This window comes from Poecilia mexicana, unplaced genomic scaffold (assembly GCF_051168715.1).
Source record: "Poecilia mexicana isolate PSO_F unplaced genomic scaffold, ASM5116871v1 scaffold_3, whole genome shotgun sequence".
Taxonomy (NCBI): domain Eukaryota; kingdom Metazoa; phylum Chordata; class Actinopteri; order Cyprinodontiformes; family Poeciliidae; genus Poecilia; species Poecilia mexicana.
This window is the reverse complement of record NW_028263372.1, coordinates 19,887,510-19,907,160: the sequence shown is the minus strand read 5'-3', so window position 1 is coordinate 19,907,160 and position 19,651 is coordinate 19,887,510. Positions and strand designations below refer to the sequence as shown.

Below are 19,651 nucleotides of genomic sequence, written 5' to 3'. Positions count from 1 at the left end.
TTGTGCTTCCATGTTTGTACTGTTTAAGTGTTTTTCTGTACTTTATGGATTGGCCATTTGCAGGTATCAACATATACTATAGTTGTAAAAAAGTAACACTTTCAAGCACAACTTTCTGTCAAACCATTCCGCTTTAAAGTCAATGTTACTGGGAGACAAGGGAAAGGTCCAGAGTGATCAGGATTTTCTGCAGCTGCACGCTTCCCCCTCCTTTACCTGTTTCTTGCTGCTGTTGCTTTCTCCTAGACAAAGTCAGATGTTTGTAAAGCCAGAGAGAGAAAACCAAAGAGATGCCACTCATTGCCATTATCAGATTAATGGTGTTTTAAATGTTGGTGAGTGACGAGTGGCATGTATGTAAAGCAGCAGACTGCGGGCTGACTACCTGGGCCAACAGCCTGGCTTATTAAGAAACAAATATCAGCTTGTTTGACTTTAGGTGTAATGTGATAAAGAGCAAAGCAGAAAGAATTGGTAATAATCTATGCAATAAAATATAATGACTTCAGAACTGCTAGTAAAATTACTGGTGGTAAGTCATCTGGGCCGGCGTTGTGTAATTCTAATGTTTTTACATGTAAGTGCTGACAACAGCATTGTTTGTGCGAAGACTGCTACAAACTGAAAAAGACTCAAGTTAGCCATTTTCATTATTAGGTGCTATAGGAAAGAGATATGAAGGACAGATAATGTACTTTCTACAACATGTCAAGTCATGTCAGCGGTTCATTCAGGCTGCAAGAGAGCGATTTCTGTCAATAACTTGCTGTTTTTTTATAGGTCTGAACTTTTATATTCTGTCTCCTATGGAGCATTATGAGTTTAGTAGTGTTGGCAAATTTCAGAGTTATGGTAGGAGTTTACATGACCAATAAACTAGAGAGGACATTGGGATTTCAGTATTGGAGCTCTGCTAATCACTAAAAATTTTTAAAAAAATTTAAACTTATTATTACCATTGTTTTAATGGTATTTCACAGTGGTATTTCACACACAGCCTGATATCCCCTGTGCTTCTAATACAAATAATTATTGGCCACTCACAGCAGGAAGACTGGGAAATTAGCTGTTCTTATGATATAATGTTTCCTAAAGAGAAATTGCAATTGAACTGTACACATTGACTTTGGCCAAATATTTTGGGGTTCCTTTCATGAGCTTCTCATAATAGTTTGCTGGAATTTTGTCCCATTCCTCCCGACAGAACCAGTGTAACTGGGTCAGGTTTTTAGGTTGCCTTGATCACACTCACCTGTTCAGATATGCCCACACATTCTCTATATGATTGAGGTTGGCTTTAATTTCTAATGTCTTTAGATGTTGCTTCAATATTTCCACATAATGCTCGTTCCTAATGATGCCATCTATTTTTTGAAGTGCACAAAACATATGATGACTTTTGTTGATTCTCTCCCTCCAATTTGTAACTAAGCTGACAATCTTGCTTGAAGGATTTATGGATTTGAGCTAATTTGTAGTAACAGGAACCCTTGAGAGGGTTTCCGATCCTCCAAAGTTTGTTTGTATTTCCACAGTAACACGATGTTGGTTTGTAGACAGATTGCTGTTATGTGTCGTAACAAAGTGCAAAGAAGGCGATGCCAAAGATGTGAGAAGTCATTGCCTCTCTGCCTTTTGTCCTGAGTCATCTTTAGCTGTGGCTGCTGCTCCAGTAACCGCCAGCCTGCACCGGCTTGAGCAGGCTTTAATGTCCAGTCATAGCATAAGAATGTCATCTTATCCTGTTCAGGCAACAGCTCCCTGTTGCCTTGTCTGTTATTGCTGCTCATTGTTATGTTTAGTAGGTCTATCTCCATATGGAGCGCTTGTTTCCTTGCTGAATTGTGTGGTTGCAAATCTTTCAAGTTGAGCTGCAGCACATGATGCAGAGAGTTTAGCTGGAGGGTAGCGGTTTGGTCTGCTTTGACATCAGCAAGCGTGTCCCAGAGTTCCTATGTCATTTGATTAGGGTCTAATTTGGGAACAAGAGATGCCCTTTATCTTTCACCATGGTGGGGGGTTTCTACGTGTGGGCATGCAAAGTTTAAAGGTCAGCTTTCCTATGCATTGACCTTTGCATTCACTGCACTGCAGTGGATGGTTTTGCAGTGCTATAGATAAATGTACGACATTTATCTATAGTTGTTCCACTGGCTCTGTGTAGTGTCCGTGTTGTCTCTAACTCTGTCACATAAAGGACAAGGCTCGTACAAGTGTTTTTGCAGTGCTCCAGTCTCTCGAATGTCTTTGATTAGTTTCCGCTTGTAAAATTTCCCAGTTTTGCTCACATTCTTATTAATGTATTGTGTGAATAAAGTATAAAAGAAAAATAAAATTTCTTAATCCAGATGTTTTTTGGGGGGTTTCAACATATGTTCTTGTGTGTATACCCACTGGTGAGCATTTATTCTTAAAATAACATGACCGAAGTTCAGGTTCTTGTAAATGCCAGCATTTATGTGTATTAGGTGGAGCAACTGTAGCTCAGTCGTAATCGTCTTGCTATTGGAAAGTTGTAGGTAACGTTCCAGCTTCCTTCGGTCGTATTTTGATGTGCAGCTGAGCAAGTCGCCTAAACCCCAGTTGCCTGAATCTGCTTAGCAGTGTATAAATGTATTAGTGCGAATAGATGAATACGTCTGTACTGTAAAGTGCTTTGAGTGGTCAGTACGACTGGAAAGATGCTATATATATACATATTCAATTCATTAATCATTTATATACAGATTTTGCAGCATTGGAAACATAATGAGCATTTTTGATTGTATGTGCCACTCATATGAAGTGTCCCCACTTTTATTAAATTGAGAAATTAAAAAGTTCTTATTTTAATAAAGCTAATGCATCATTTTCACTGAGCAGTATGGCGTTGGTCGGTATGGTTCAGTACACTATTTTGTCTGTTTCCATTGTAAAAGCGGCCCATACACCTGACCCATACAGACCATTCCTGCTTCTGTGAGTGGGGCTGTTATTGTGATACAATATAGTCCACTGATTGGGGGACAGTAAAATGTCACAAAACATACTAGAGCATCATATTTAGAGAGAGAGACCTAACGACTGAGAGCACAACTGTGGTAGAAATGTTCTCCTGAATACACCGGACCATAAGATAGCATACTGAAGCTCACATATCCATGCCATACTGCTCAGAGGAAACAAGTGAGATAACATGAACAATAGGTAAAGATTTGTGGCGAGAGAAAGCTTTTTAAGATGTCAGATTCTTCAAATATGTCAAAAGTTGGGAAATATTTTGCTTGCGTTTAATGCTAGTTTTTAACCCTCCCATGGTCTTAAGAGATGGGGTCATTTAGACCTCACGGTGCGGTCTGGGGGGGCTGCCCTGACCTGGTATACTCTTTTTTTTTTTTTTTTTGATGTGGTTTCGGAAACTAATGGTCTGATGGGACAACCCCCCTCCACCCTCCGTTTCCCCGCTGTCCGCCCGAGACATAAGCCATGCTCCTCCTGAGTGTTACGCTATCAGTGGGTCAGTGCTTTCCAAATAAATTGGAAATCTGATTCAGCCCAATTGTGGTGTAATTCCAGTCACTTCACAGTATGTCATGTATTTTCAACATTGACTCCAAACGGTAAAGGGATGATACCTTAGCATACTTTCCACACGTGTAATAGACTTTAGGTCGATTTGTCCACACGTGGACATACGCACACAGAAACAGGATATTACATCTGCAGTGATCTTCTGGGCTATTCAGTTCCAAATGTGTTTATCTCCTTCATCACAACAATGAATGGCATAGCTGGAATACTTTAGGACGAGCTCAGAGTTTTCCTCACTTGGATCCTGTCTGGTCGCAGGATCACACACACGCACACACATCGCCACAATGCAGTTTTTAACAGATTTCCTGAGGTCTATTGTATCTGCTGGAAGATGGTGGCATCCTGGTCCAAACCCGCAGCTTGAACAAGCCAAATCCCTCCCGCTCTCCTTCTTTCCTCGCTTCCGCTCGTAATCTCCCTTTTCCTGTTCTTCTTCTCCGCTCTGACTCCATCTCCTCTGCTCTTGTTTTTTGGCCACACTGGCTTGCACATCCATTTATCCAATATTCCATCTGTTTTACTCTTGCCCACCCTTTCTTTCCGCCTGTCATATCTCCACCTCCCCTTCGTTAGACCAAAGAAGCAGTCTAAACAACATTTTTAGAGCCAATTGAGCCTCCAGCACAAACAGAGAAAAACCAGACACAAACACATTCAACTCTCTGACCTGCCTACCTTTGGTGTTCTGCCCCCATCCATTGTTCCACTCCCACTTTCAAAGTTTAGCTATTCAAAAGGTATTGCAGCAGAGGCAACAATCTATAACTGTGCATGTCTACCTAAACACTGTACCACAAAAAATATGTTCTTTATCAAGCTGCAGATGCTGTGTGTCAACTTTGGAAATTACTCATTCTGCCGCTTTGAGACCATAATCCTTTTTATGATGTTTCATTATGGTAACACTGTTTCTGATTTTCTTTGCCCAAATGATTTCTAAAATTTGCTGAGGTCTGGCATGCCTTACAGAATTTGTGCAATCCTTAAATTCTCGGTAAACAATGTGCTTGAAAATATAAATAGTGCATTATTTCAGTGAGATTTCAGGGGAAAAAATGTATTGTTGGGAAATCATTAGTCAGGCCTGCTTTACTTGGTTGTATGTCAACCTCCCTGAGGTTCAATCTTTAACCCAGTATGTAATATAATGAATAAATTTTACTTTTTCACTGGTAAAGGTTAAACTTTTCCAACTTGTTTTCCGTTCAAATAATACTAAAATCATTCATGCTCCAGGCGTAATAGTGTTATGTGAGGGTCTTACTTTTATCACACCATTTTGTATAAGTAAGTTAAGTAAATAAGGTCCTTTTCTGTCCATCTCAATTGAAATGCTTTGTAACATGTGGCTTCGCTGCTAATTTTCAGGGAAAATAAATCCTAATCATGCTACTTCCTGCTACATGGCGTGCTCAGTAGACGTAATTGCTGCACTGGAACAGGATGTCCTGTCTGTGCTTTCCGTAGTGCTGTTAGGTTTAACCATGACGTTATGAAGTGCCACGCTGATGCCCGGGAATCTTTAAAGAATATTACTTATTCTTTAAAGATTTCCCTGGTGAGCATTTTCATGGTCATGGGATGAGCGAGTTTCTTTCTGGATTAAAGTATGACAAGGCAGAGAGGCCAGTTTATCAATTTCATCTCTCGCCACTAGGGGCCATGTTTATCTTGCCACCATGCAGTGAGTCAGGATGGTAATGGAGGTAAAAAGAAATCTCCATACTTACCGTCAGAAAACTGCAGCCAAAAGGGTCATGCCAAATCTCCATGACAACCATTAGGTGGATATTTGGGAGGCACGACAGGAAAAAGTCCCCTGTCCTATCAGCTCAAATGTAGACATGGGAATTTGTAGATGCTGCTGAAGCTTCTGCTAAACATGGGATTTGGTCAGATGAGATTAAACACTAAAGGTTGGTCTGATGGAGAAGTCAGCTGGCCAGGCAACCTTGTCCGGGTGCACAGTATTATTAAGTATTTGAAAAACCCAGACATTTTATGTAAAAATCTGGTGACCTCTGAAAGAAATGTAACAAGTGGGTCATCAATGCTTCTTTCAGAGGAATAATTACCACAAACAATATAGCCCAAAAAAATTCGCAAAAATGGTCGAACAGACATAGAATCAACCTTCCTTCCTGGTCATCTTAGTCCCAAGACCTAAATCGTGTAGAAAACACTGTGGGGTGAGCTGAAGAGAACACTGTGTAATAGAAGCCATAATTTTGAGAAATCTAAGGATTTACTTAATAAATAAATGAATTACAGTGTACTACTGCGTTTATCATTTTTAATTATATTTCCCACATATGAAATGATTGTGGAGGGGGCTATATCTGAGTATTGTAAATAATCCATTATAGTTGGAAAAATGATCTCCTTCCTGAACATGTTTCCAGTTCTGCCAGCCCGGAGGATGGAGGCTGTCGAGAGAAAGGAAAGCACCCACCTTCTTCACCGTTGTGCTGACGGACATCGATTCGGACCGACACTACTGCTCTTGCCTCACCTTCTACGAGGCTGAAGTAAATCTACAGGTGAGACCTACTACCCTGACTCCCACTCAGCCCGAAAATGCATCGATGTTAAGAGGGTTTTTATTTTATTAATAAAAGAGCAGAAGAAGTGAGTGCAGAGGGGAAATAATGCGATTTAAATCTCTCATGAGCTACTAACATGATTTCATATTTCTGGAGTAGTGCTGAGCATGAGGCCACCATCGTCCTTTGGTTTGCTTGCATGTCTGTCAGAAACCCTTAAAGCTAATGCACTCTGTTAGCAATTTCAGTCTTATTTTTTGGAACATTTTTTGGAGTTTTTCTGACATTTAAAAAGCCATGTTTTGTGTGTGTGGGGGTGTGTGTGTGTGGGGGTGTGTGTGTGTGTGTGTGTGATGTCTTCCAAGATTTCAGGCATTATTTGAAAACAAAAGCCTGTTTAAATCATGTCTAATAAATCTCGACTTGGCTGACAGTTTCACTTATAAAGAAAGAAGATGGACCAGTGCTCCTTCCAGCACTGTTTGCTTATTCACACGTGCACACAACATTGGGTTTGACTGCAGATTAGAGGTCACAGCATAAATGTTCAGAGCTCTCATTAATTATTGATTACAACACATATGTTTGGAGGAGAACATTTTATACTCAGGAATGAACTTGTTAATCTGTGTTTCTACCGAAAGCCCAGAGAATACCGAGGTAATTGTTTCACTGTGTTGGCCCTTTGTAGGAGGCCTTAGACGGCGCCTGTCCCCCTGCCCACGGTGACTTCACATCCTTTCACATGTGGACAGCAGTCGTCAATCACATTCCAGTTAGATCAGGGAAACTTTTTTCACGTTAAATTTGAAAGGCGGTCATGCTTGAAAAAAGGCATCCACTTCGGAGGAGTAATTTTTGTGGAATCTTTGAAATGAGTCCTTCAGCATTTCCACATTATTTTACCTCAGCTTGTGGTAATCAAAAGAATAGCCCTTACTTAACTTTCTTTTTTCTTTCACCAAGCGCATTTTCTGATCTAATCAAAAGCATCAGAGCTTAAAGTGTTTGCTTTAATGTGGCGCTTTAGGGGAAGAAAATGACCAAAATGAGACCAGTTGTTTGGCTTTCTCAGGAGTCTTTACAAAGGGGTCAATCTACAGATTGAACTCCCACAGACTGAGCTCCCATTGCTCATCACTACTTTGTGAAGCTTAGCTGATACAGATGAAAGCAGCAAATTATGCTAGTACTGCCCAATATTAGGCAGGTCATACAATTATGATTGGCATGCAAAGCTTGATCTCATGTCACCTGGAACATTTTAGTTATAAGGTACTCAATTTTTAATAGTTTTTTATAATACTGATGTTGGCGCACTGATAATGAAGTGACAATACAACATGCAGTCCCAGATTGCAATGACATTCATTTATATGTTGTCTTTACTTGCCATTAGCAACAAATTTAAATTCTGAAATCACATTTCATACTTGTTTTTTCAAGACAAGTCAAGCTTTAGCGCGACAGCCTATGGGATGTTGTTGGAGTTTTTAAATAATCTATTTACAAGGCATAATAGATCTGGTGATCTGTGCATAACATATGGGGGGCAGTATCATTGGAGAGTTAATTTATTTCAATCATTTAGTTCAAAAATGAATCTCATCCTATATAGATTCATCACACAAAAAATTATATATTTCCAGTGTTTATCTTTTAATTTGTATAGCTAAAGTTTATAGTTAATGAAAACCTCAAATCTAATTTTTCGGAACAGTGAATATTAAAAATATACATTAAATACACAGGTGCATATTAAAGAGAAATGTTGTTTAATATTCTGCACAACTGCGGAGAGGACTGCTGACTCACTTGTCTAGCAGAGCTCAATCGAGACCGTCCACCAATGTTGTGAGCCAGAAAAGGACACTGCTAAAGAGTCAGAGTGCTGTATTCAAGCATACCAATGGAAAGTTGTGGGGAAGGAAAAAGTGTGGCACAAGAAACTAGAACAATGGCCGCTTAGGGATTGCTGTTTGCCATCGCTTCAAGAGCCCCCAGACACAGGTGAATTCTGCCACTTATGAATCAGAGAGCATGTCAGCAATATTTTATCCAAGCAACGGAAAAAAGGGACTGGATTTACCATAAAAGAAAAAAAAATCCTTAATTTTTTCACTTTCAGTAACAAAAGCAGAAGTGTTCACCAAATGAGTCAGTGCAAACTCAGACTGCAAAATCAGAGTTAAAACCTCAGTCCTTTTTTTTAGCTTTTGTCTGTCAGCTTTACACCAAGAAGCGTGGTTGAGAAGACTTCCTCTTTTCTAAGAATGTGTTCAACGTATTGTCTCATTGTAAAAAAAAAAAAAAAAAAAAATATATATATATATATATATGTGTGTTTTTGTTACTGGAAGTAATTCTGTATGCTAGAACAGTTGGTAGGGTTGACTTTTATTAAATTGTAACAGAAAGCAAGAAAAGATCAATTTTGTTTTCGAAACACACTTTTGCCTTTATTACAGCGTTCAGTTTTGATGATACCCAAGAAGACAATAACCGAAATGCAAATGCATCTGAAAATGAAATATGATGAAGACACAAGGATAATAAATACTGTACTTGGAAAAATGAACTTTTGAATTTAGCACCACACCTTACCTTTTGTTTCTTTCTGTTTTGCCTTTCTGGTGTTAATTATTAGATTAGATACATTTTGCCCCCTCGCATGCATGCAAACAGAGACGCATTCCAATATTCGTCTTAAAGCCCTGAAGATCCTCCGGAAAGTTGAGGGTGTTTTGACAACCTTTTCTGTCTGAGCTGACGTCCTTATCTGCTCACGTGGATCTCGGAGAACGTTCACGCAGCCGGTGCAGGAATGTGTTTTGATTAATAATTAAACCAAATTTTAGGATTGACAGAGAAATGTGACTGATGTCTGACTCACGTATTTTAAGCCCTCCCAAGATAATTGCAGACTTTTAATATCTTTTCGCAGTCTGGAGAAATACTTCAGATGCTCGCAGGGTTTAATTTAGGATTTAATTTATCCATGATTCAGTTAGGCCACTTGTTGGGTAACAAGAGTCAACTAGATCCAGATTAAACCTGTCAATTACAGACGTAAACCAAACACATTCTGACATACATATTTGTCAGTTCTTGTTTTTAATATTGTTCTGCGTATTGTTCTGGTGCTGACATGCTCTCCGGTCAGGTTCCAGCTCTATGACTCTATTCTGAGGGCCTGAAAACGTTTTATTTTTCTTAAATGCTTCAGGGAGCAAAAAGCATCGAGGCTGACGGAGATGAAGATGAGGAGGCAGAGGAGGATGGCCTGATCCAGCCGGCTCAAGTGTTTGCACCAAAAAGTCTCATTCTCGTGTCCAGACTGGATTATCCTGAAATATTCCGGGTAATAAGGCACTGTTTGATTAAATCTCGATTAAAAATATTTTTCTGCTTGTTCAGAAGAAATTCCTGGAATTTTTTGTCAAATTATTGTTTTATCTTGTTATCCTGAGATATCCCTCATACAGTCTGCAGCACAGGTCAAGTTGGTTTAAGTGTAAGCATTTACGTCACTGGAGCAAATTAGCCGTAGTGTCTTATGAGCCTCTTATCTTATTTCACTGCAAATTTTAATTACACAGAAAGTCAGACATGCTACCTTGTCCAATATTGACAGACATGCCATCTGTCCAGTATTGACCTAAATGTTACTGCAATCAATTTTCCTTTTATTTTACTGTATGCATGAAACTCTGCATGTTTTCCCCACAGGGATGCTTGGGGCTCATCTACACTGTGTATATCGACAGCCTGAACTTCCCTTTGGAGGGCCTGGTGGCCAACCTATTTATATTCCAAGTTCCTGTTGCAGGTGGATCTCAGGTGCGTCTTCTTTCTTTAAGATACAACGCAGCTCTGCTACTTGAGTGGATTCCAGACCACTAGACTTTATAGAAATGGTCCCTGACAGTCACTGCATGGAGGTGAGGTCTACAGCGTGATTAGATTGTTGCCGCGACGCCAGCAGTGAACATCATGTTCAGACAAAGTCTGAAATTGTTGTCAGACCGTAGGATTTTTTCCTACTATTTTGAGCAGAGCGAGTCCCCTCTGGCTACTAGGGACAAGACTGAGAAGCATTTTTTTATTTTTATTTTTTGAAGAATTGCTCTTTCAAAATCAAGATCTGTTAAATCTTTCCTCGTTGGGAGGTTTCCGTAGTTTAGAAGTCGAAAGCAGACTTGATTAATAGTTTGAAAAGCAATAGATAAGTATGAGACAGTGGAGAGTGTACATTATATTGTTCAAAAGTACATGTTGGTAATCATTAGTGGGGTAAAAGTCATTAATAACTGACATGTTTTGAAAGAAAATGTGCAGACTGTTGGCAAGACACCCAAACACGATCGCTATGTATGAAAACCAGGTCTGCTCCTCACTGCTGTTTTTTTTTATTAATGTATAATTTTTTTATTAGGGATTTTTTTTTCAGCTGTACTTTTTTTTTTTTTTTCAAACATCTTTAGGAGCTTAAATTTGTTTTATGTCTTATAACACATAAATTTGGCACTTATCGCATGCCAAAGAAATAACATATGAAGTGCCAACCTTAAAGAAACAAAAAAATAGTCCTCTATTAGGTTTGCTCTTAAAAAATAAGACACCTGAAGGTTGGACATTAGGGCCTCACAATATATCCTTATCACAATCCCGGTGTGCACAACAAAAAATTGTCAAGAGGACTATTTGGAATGCAATAATTGTTGACTGACATATTAAATGTTAAGAGCTCATTTTTTCCCAATATGGTGTTTAGTCTGCTGGTTGGAGTTTTTGTCTGTTCACACAGCGGCATGGAGAAAAAACAGCACATTTTGTTGTGCGTTTAGCAGCTTCAAATAAATCTAAATCTGGTATCAGTGGCATTTGTTACCAATGCATTTTGTTAAACCAAAAAACCTTGCCAATCATCCAAATTTACATTCAAACCCAGCCTTTAAACCCTTCTGGTCTTTGAAAATGTATTCAAATGACTACATGAGTTTCATCACAATACACAAATACTTGGCTACACAGACCACACTCACACACAGAGTGGAGATCTTGCAGCAGTGATAGTTGGGTTACATCAACAAACGGACTTGAAAGTTGCAGTGACATTATGAAGAATTGTTTAAAACATTCCTGAGGTCTTTTCCGAAAATTTGTTAATATGACTGGATCTGTTGGCTTCTTGTGAACTTGTATCATAAAGTTCACAAGAACCTGTGATACAAGTTCTTGTGCCGCCACTGTAGCTGATTTGTTCAGGGATGACAAAACAACTACCAAAGTTGTTTTCTCGGGTTAAAAAACACAACAGTTCACCTGACCATAAATCTGACTTATTGATTGTCGGCTGTGTTGCAGTTTGACACGGGGCGTGAAGCTTGCGGAAACTTACCATAACATCCTTCTGGCACGTTTTTCCTCTTCGTATTGCAGAAACTGTTCAGCCTGGGAGCAGGAGACCGGCAGCTCATCCAAACACCTCTGAACGACACGTTACCTGTCACATTCAAGAGTGTTGCCCTGCTCTTCCAGCAGCTAGGTGGGTCCAGGCTCTGAAATCCTATAATTTAGGACACATTGTGACTGATTGTGGCCTTTTGGTATCCTTGTAGCTAAATGTCCAATAAATACACTATGCAGAAATTATCAAATTAAATAACCTGTTCTTGTAAATGTTTTAAAAATCAATATAACACAGCTTACTGCATGTAAAATAAACATTCATTCCTTTGTAAAAGCTTGACTTTACTTTTAGTCACATGATTTGCACTTTTGCACAGTCAAGAGACTCGCCGTGAGCCATGAAGAGTTTGTTGCTGAAGAAATGTTTTCAGGTTTTCTCTTTTGTCCCTTCAGTCATGCCCTATTTTACATGAATTGAAATGAAGACATGATCCAGATTTGAAGCAATCTTCACGTTTTACATTGCATATGATTTGCAACACGTTTGATTGTGCGGAGTTAAAGGATTTGTGCTGGCGATACGTGCTTTGTTAAACGCATTACACGCCTTATCCGCGGTGACTCATATCTGGTGTTAGTTTAGCTGCTTTAAGGGGGAAGATCTGTCACTCCACTCTACCCTGTCATGGTTTGGCATGAATCATATTATGAGCTATCAAACATTAATTTGTATTTGAGGTCATTCGTGAAGAACCACGCTTATTTCACTTTTGCAGCATGCATTTGTTAGCTCGGGGTGAAATTAAATATAATTCACCTGAAATTTATTCTGTAATGGAAAGTTGGCCCCATTTGGTCAGTGGAATGTGGTTTGACTCAGAACAGCCTCTATTTCCTTTGTGCATTAACACCATACGTTTTTTTTTTTGTTTGGACAGAATGAAGAACATGCATATGGGGGATACTTGCACAATAGTTTTGATTGGGGTTATGCTGAGGTTATGCATTTTCAGCCAACCTGGAAACGAATAACAATGTTGACATTAAATCCTGCCACGGGCCAGTTGGTCCTCATAAACCTGCTTCCATTAATCAGCAAAGTGGGCTACGCAGTCACTTTTGTTTGCTCAATTTACCAGCCATTGGACATGTGTGGGAAAAGCTTCTCTGGTTTTATTTTGTTGAGCTAACTCTCGGGGTTGTAAAGGATAATGCAGCGCAGTTAAAGAGCATTGGGAGTTTAAATGTGCTTCAACTTTACTTTTGATTCGGTTTTTTGTATTTTGGAGCTTGAAAGGGACTAATCAACTGTCCCCCAATTTCTGTTGTTAGTGTTATTTTTGGTCAATGTTTTTTGATAAGTTTATTTTTACATAATCATACAGAAAAATCATATTCCCTACGCAGGCAGCAAAGCAGCGGTGCTTCTGTACTGTCTTTATGGGGCTCCTTTTATTACACATTTATCTATACTCCGACAAGTGAGAAAAGATAAATTGATAACTTATACACAAACAGAAACAAGGACTGTTTCATCCCCGCTGATTAGGTCATTTTTATGTCCATATTAGGACGGCTGTGTACACATGCAGGTCGGCATATCGCTCTGTGTGTGCACAGGTCACAGAGTCACCAGAGAGGAATGTGTGTCAAACATGTCACATTGCACAGGAAGTACATCCCCCCCCACCCCCCTCCCCCCGGGGGTCGAGACAAAACGGGCCATCAACAGCCCCGCTGTTTGTTGTTTGTTGCCTTTGTTTTGCTTCTTTCTGCGGGGGCTCTGCCTGTCACTTCTTTATTTACGGCTCGGAAATGCGTCGCTGCTTCCATGAGATAAGTGCACACCTGGATTTCACCTTGATTCCCAAACCCGAACTTCGGCTCCTCCAGTCTGCCGAATGTGTTAATGATAGATGAAGGTGGAAGAAGACCCCGTTGAAATTGCATAATTCGGTTCCACTGCGTCTAGTTAAACGAGCCGATTTGTTGGAAAGAATCTGTTGGGACTCGTGTTTCCTGTTTATCACTGAGGCGCTGCGCTCAGACCCAGCGCCCCCAGCGGTGCGGATATGTCTGCCAGGGTTCCTCTCTTCTTATCACTCCAACGTGTGATGAATTGGTCTGTCAGTTCCTTGATAGGAAACAATAACAGGAACTATAAACTTAGAATTCATCCCGATTGTCACTCTGGTATTTGAAATATTATTTATAAAATATCAGGGTATGTCATTTCCTTTTGTTGTTTTTTTTTTTTTTGTTTTTTTTGCAGAAAACTGTTCCGTTGAGCTTTGAATAATTTTAGCTTTTGTGTCTTTTTGAATAAATTAAAACAGTCGAGGGGGAAATTACAGCAATTCCAACTATTATTTCTGCAGTTTCTGGGGTTAAGCATCTTAAATCTCTTATTTTAAACTGAATTCTGCTATGGCTTTTAAGAAAGCAAGTCAATAGTTAAATGCATATTAGATGGAACATTCTGTAGCAGTACATTTCATTTTATTAATATTCTAGCTCAATATTATCACTTTTATGTATATCTGCAGCAGAAAACAAGTTCTGCTGCAAACTTGTTTTCTGCTAGTTTAGTTTTCAACAGACTTGCAGTGAAACATGAAGTGACTTGCTCTCTGCTGAAATAAAGGCCCCACCAACAACTTTGAGGCTTTTACTCTCTGCCATAAAAATAACAGTCATGAACCCTTTAATTGCATTGTTGTAAGTTGATTCAAACATCACATGTCAGTTTCTGCCATCATCACGGTGAATCAGCTTTAGATGTTCCCAATTGTTTCTTCGAGGATTCTTCTGTGGTGGATTTGGCTTTCACGAACCGATCCAACAGCATGGTGTTTATTTAAAATCGTAGAAGCATGTCTTGAAGCCGTGATGGACATTTACGTAACCACCATATGAGTTGTGGGTGTTGTAATCTTTTTTTTTTTTTTTTTAGGTTTAAAAGAGTTTTCCACACATAATGAGAAGTGTTTGAAGAATGATGGAAGTCAGGAGTTGGTTACAAGTCAGATTCTAACAAATACCTCATCAGGATTTTTTTGTTGTTCTGTTTTTTTTTTTTTTCAGGAATCCAAAATGTTCTGAGCTTGTTTTGTGCGGTTCTGACAGAACACAAGGTTTTGTTCCACTCCAGCAGCTACCAGAGGCTGGGAGAGGCATGCAGAGCCGTGGAAGCGCTCATGTTTCCTCTAAGATACAGGTGAATGTGCACGTCGACTTTCTGCCCAGACAAATAATCACATGACTTTCCACTATGACTCGCGTGTCTTATGATCTTACTGATAATTAACCTTGCTCCCCATTCCTTTCCAGAAACTTTGTTGCATAAGTGCACTGTCTGTGAATTTATTTCCCTTTTTCTAGAAAGCCAAACAGAACTTCCTCCATCCTGTTTTACTGTTCGATGTATGCATGCATCAGTCTTCCTGTACCGGATTTGCCAATATAACATTTCTTCAAAATAACCGTAGTCATGATTTGAATACGTGACTTAATATTTTTTAATTGATGAGTTGATAAGTATGTAAAACAGTTTGATAAAGAGTGAACGGCAAGCATTGATCAACCAAAGCACTGTGACTAAAATCTATTCAAAATATCCACCACTTTCTGACGGTCTTTCTTTCTGTTGTTTTTTTTATTTGTTTTTTTTATTTTTTATTTATTTTATCCTTGTTCATTTAGGACATGGCTGGATTATATCAGTTCCCTTTTGACACCTTCAGATTGACTAGATTATAGTTGGCCCAAGTGAGTCAATTTGACTCTTGACATTAATGTTCATAAATGTTGAGTGGTGCGCCAAAATAATACCCGTTTTTCTGTCTGAGTGGCGGCAACATACTGCAACAAGCCTACCAGTGCTTATTGGATGTTGCAAGATTTTGTTGATGGTCATAATATTGTTATTTTAAACCATTGGATTCTGTCACACCTGAAAGTAAGTCGACATTTAGTCCCCGATGGGGAAAAAAATTCTGATGAAGCAAAGATTTAAAGGGCTTGTTTTGTAAATAATGTAGCAAAACGGGTATGCCCACCAAAGCCAGTGTACGTGAAACCAGTTGCAGCAGTCTGAGGTTATGTTTTTAGATGTATTCACATAGATAGCTGGACTGCAGTTCTCAGAGCTGACAATCACAGCTCCATCCTGGCCTCTCCTCTGAACGAGTGTCCTTTGGCAAGACCCTCAATCCAAATTTCTCGTCGTCATGGCTGGCTAACAGCATGCATGCCAGCTCAGATGCCTCAGCAAGGCTTTACTATTTATACCGCTGAGCCTGAGGATGTTAAAACCATACTAGACTTTACTTTTTATTTTTTATTTGACTTGCACCAGTTCACAAAATCCCTATTTCCACTCTTTTTTTTTTTTTTTTTTTACTTTTATGTTTTGTATAAAACCCCTGAAATTTAATACAATAATAATAAATTATCCACTATTTATTGTTTTTAAAATAACAGTCTCTAGGAGATGCTTTGTAAAAGAATGAGTCAGTTGGGCGTTAGGTACACCGTGTGGCAGTCTGAGGTTTAAGTTTAGTGGACTGATTTTTTTTAACTAAGAGATTGTTTAAAGCTCTCAGGACTTTTTTCTTTTTTTTTTACCTAATTTACTCTCTTATTTGCTCTCAAAACAAGCAACCTTCCTGCTCACTCTAGATGAACCAACATACTGGATTGTTGCTGTTTGCATGATCAGCGCTTGTCGGCTAGGTGCTTGAAAACTGTCTGTGGTAGGATTGAACATAGACGATTAAGTTGCTCAAGCAATGCAGCTGCAAAGTTGTTATTTTTGTTGTTTTATTTGCGCATCTAGGCGTTGAGCTCACATTCAGGAAATACCAAAGAAATAATAAAGTGAAAAGTTTTTTTTTTTGCATGAAGTGCTCCATCCCATGGTCTTATGTTTAAATAAATTGCAACACACTTCAGTTTGTTAAAGGTTGTGGTATGAAAGCCATTAAAGATGTCGGCCTATCACTAGAAATTATATATCTTTACATATAAGAAACAAAGGAGGAGCACAAAATGGGAAGTAAACATGTAGTTTTGTTGTAAGACTAGGGCTGTTGCTAGGAGGGACTGTTTGCTGCCTAATAAATTCAAACATCCTTCAGGCGTTTTGTTGGATCTTGCAAGATTCTTGATCCATAAACCTACAGTTCATGTACTGAACCTTTTAACATCCAGATTCAACTGAAGATTTATTCAATTATTTGCCCATCCAGTTTTAGAAAGTATCAATTTTAAGTTTGATAAATTCCTGGATGGTTTTGTTTACAGGTAAATGTTTTCAGCCTAACTGTAAATGTACTATGACTCAACATTTCATATTTCAAAACATGCCTTTAGTTTAAGGTGTAAAACAGCTGTGCTGCACAATACAAGTGTTGAGTAATTTTGGCGTTGTGGGATTATAAGAAATGTGTTTAGACATGAGGAGATGTGCATCATGTCTGTTTAAATACTTTCTGTTTTTCACTCCATGTCACACAGGACAGGTTTCTAGTAAATGACGTTAATTAAACATTTTCCAAAAGTTTGTACAATATTTAATTACCAAGGTTGAGAAATGTGTTGGATGGAGCCTCAGGTGATGTCTTAATTTTTCCATCTTGATTAGGCAACATTTCATTTCAACATTGCCACGAATTGTTTTCTATCAGTAGAACTCCATTTTGACATGTACCAATTGTCGGTGTCTTTTCTCTACATGTTCAGCTACCCGTACATCCCTATTCTACCTTCACGGTTGCTGGAGGTGTTGAGCTCGCCCACGCCTTTCATCATCGGAGTCCACTCCATGTTTCAGAATGAAGTCCAGGATTTGGTGAGTTCTCATTTTAAGGGATTTTAAGCATTTTGTTAAAGTATTTACTTTCACAGTTTAGAAAAAGGTTGTTTTTGTTTTTTTTATCGTCTGACTTTAAGCAGCATCCTTGATAGATATACCTGTATTATCTTATTGCTTCAGTCAAATCATCTGCTCAGTGTTTATATATATATATAAACACTGATATATATATATATATATATATATATATATATATATATATATATATATATATATATATATATATATATATATAAAAATTTCATTATTATTTTTTTGATCAGCTGGATGTTATTATCGCTGACCTGGATGGAGGAACTATAAAGATTCCAGAGTGCATCCACCTGTCCTTGCTCCCTGAACCTCTTCTGCATCAAACTCAGTCTACTCTGTCCCTGGTAAACATTTTCTCACACAGCTTTACAGTATTTTCCTGTGTAGGCACGCCTTTTGAAAGAACGTCAATAAATATGAACTGAAAATTAATAAAACATGAGGAGATTTTTATTATTATTATTATTATTATTATTATTATTATTATTATTATTATTATTATTATTTATTATTATTATTATTATTCTGTTTCAGGTGTTGCACCCTGATTTGGAGATAGCTGACAATGCATTTCCTCCGCCACGCACGGCACCCTCCAACCTCAAACTCCTGGTAAGTGATGCACACCATGACCTGGCAACATTCACGATTCTTAAGATGTCTCATTTTGAAGAGCAGACGGCCTCCTGTTCCCCTCTGAAAGTGTTGGGGGGGGGAGGCAGTCTGTTCTTCTCAGAAATAGTTTCTTATCAGAAAAAGGTCATTGCTGGAGTAAGGGCACTGACAGTAACCCATTACCTTCAAGACAAACAACATGACTGTTGCATAATTAACTTATCAGACTGCATTTGTAGCATAGTTTTTTGATGAGTAATTATTTTGTGTTTGCGTGTGCGTGCCAGGACAAAGAGGTGAGGGCTGTCTTTCTCCGGCTGTTTGCACAACTCTTCCAGGGCTACAGGTCTTGCCTGCAGCTCATCCGCATCCATTCGGAGCCCGTTATTCACTTTCACAAGGTGAGATGTTTCTCATATGGGATTGCCACGGGCAAAAATTGAGCAAAAATCAAAATTTCCAACTTGTCCCCTTAAATAAACTTGTTAAGCAATTTCTCCTCATAAAACACGTTGTTCCTTTAATCTGCCAAGAATGTTTTAGTGAGCTATGTGGGCGGATTTACACAAAGACCTGACAGATAAACTTGTCAGGGGATGTATAATGTTTGTGTTTGCATGCGCATGTGTGAGTATGCATATTGTTTTAAATGTGTCATGTGGGGGGGAACCGTGACTCTTCGCCGATGCTATCCTTCTGTTTATCAAAGTGTCGCATGAAGAACTGTAAACCCGGGCACAGACCAACCGGTGGAGTGCCATATGAAACGCATTAGCTTTGCCATTTTCTTTTGTGCCGGGACTTTTGTTTGTTCGTGTCTGTGGTGTCTCCGTTGTGAGCCATTAGCACATCATCCTTAAAGTACCCCACATGGATCACATTATCAACTAAAGCGCTGCCTGGAATTTCTGACTGGAGTGTTTTATCTCTTCTGCCCACAAGCACAAATAATTACACAAGAAAATTAAATTCATTTGCATGCAGTTATTTATAATAACTAGATTTATTTCCCTTTTTTTGTGCGTGCAGAATAACATGTTTTCAACTATTAAAAAGAAAAACCCTTGCAGAGATTTTTTTTTTTTTTGGGTGAGGGCCTGGGGGGGGAAATATTTGATCACATCTAAAACTGCTGTGATCACAGTGCTTGTTTTTTATTCTGCAGTAAATCTCTCGGAATAGGATCGCATTGCTGCCATCTGTGTTGAATTGTAACCCCTGTTAAAATGCTGACATTTTCCAGACTGCCTTCTTGGGCCAGCGAGGCCTCATTGAGAACGATTTCCTGACCAAGGTTTTGGATGGCATGGCCTTTGCTGGCTTTGTTTCGGAGAGAGGTCCACCTTTCCGAGCCTGCGATCTCTTCGATGAGGTACGGCGCCACCAAACACCAAGTACAGGTTTAGTGAAATGTTCACGCAGCAAGTTGCTTAATAGCTAATTGTAATTGAGGCTCAGCTTGTTCTACTATTTAGTTATTTCTGTAGCGGTTACATTTACATTTCGTATTTTAAATACCTTTATCAAATACATACTTAAATTGATCTCTTATTTTGTCACAATTATAGATATGCTAAATAACATGCACATGCAGCTTCAG

At 38.8% G+C, this 19,651-nt stretch overlaps 1 protein-coding gene across 2 annotated transcripts in view; it reads left to right on the top strand.

Annotated features, from left to right (window-relative positions):
• The window catches only part of sbf2 (SET binding factor 2), a 98,716-nt gene that overhangs the window by 30,253 nt on the left and 48,812 nt on the right, over positions 1-19,651 (top strand). For both annotated transcript variants that reach the window (XM_088004286.1, XM_014997183.2), the window contains exons 3-12: positions 5,976-6,113; positions 9,343-9,477; positions 9,846-9,956; positions 11,559-11,664; positions 14,613-14,745; positions 17,271-17,379; positions 17,667-17,780; positions 17,971-18,048; positions 18,339-18,452; positions 19,295-19,423. In XM_088004286.1, coding sequence (XP_087860412.1) covers positions 5,976-6,113; positions 9,343-9,477; positions 9,846-9,956; positions 11,559-11,664; positions 14,613-14,745; positions 17,271-17,379; positions 17,667-17,780; positions 17,971-18,048; positions 18,339-18,452; positions 19,295-19,423 — 1,167 coding nt within the window. The remainder of the gene's footprint in view (positions 1-5,975; positions 6,114-9,342; positions 9,478-9,845; positions 9,957-11,558; positions 11,665-14,612; positions 14,746-17,270; positions 17,380-17,666; positions 17,781-17,970; positions 18,049-18,338; positions 18,453-19,294; positions 19,424-19,651) is intronic.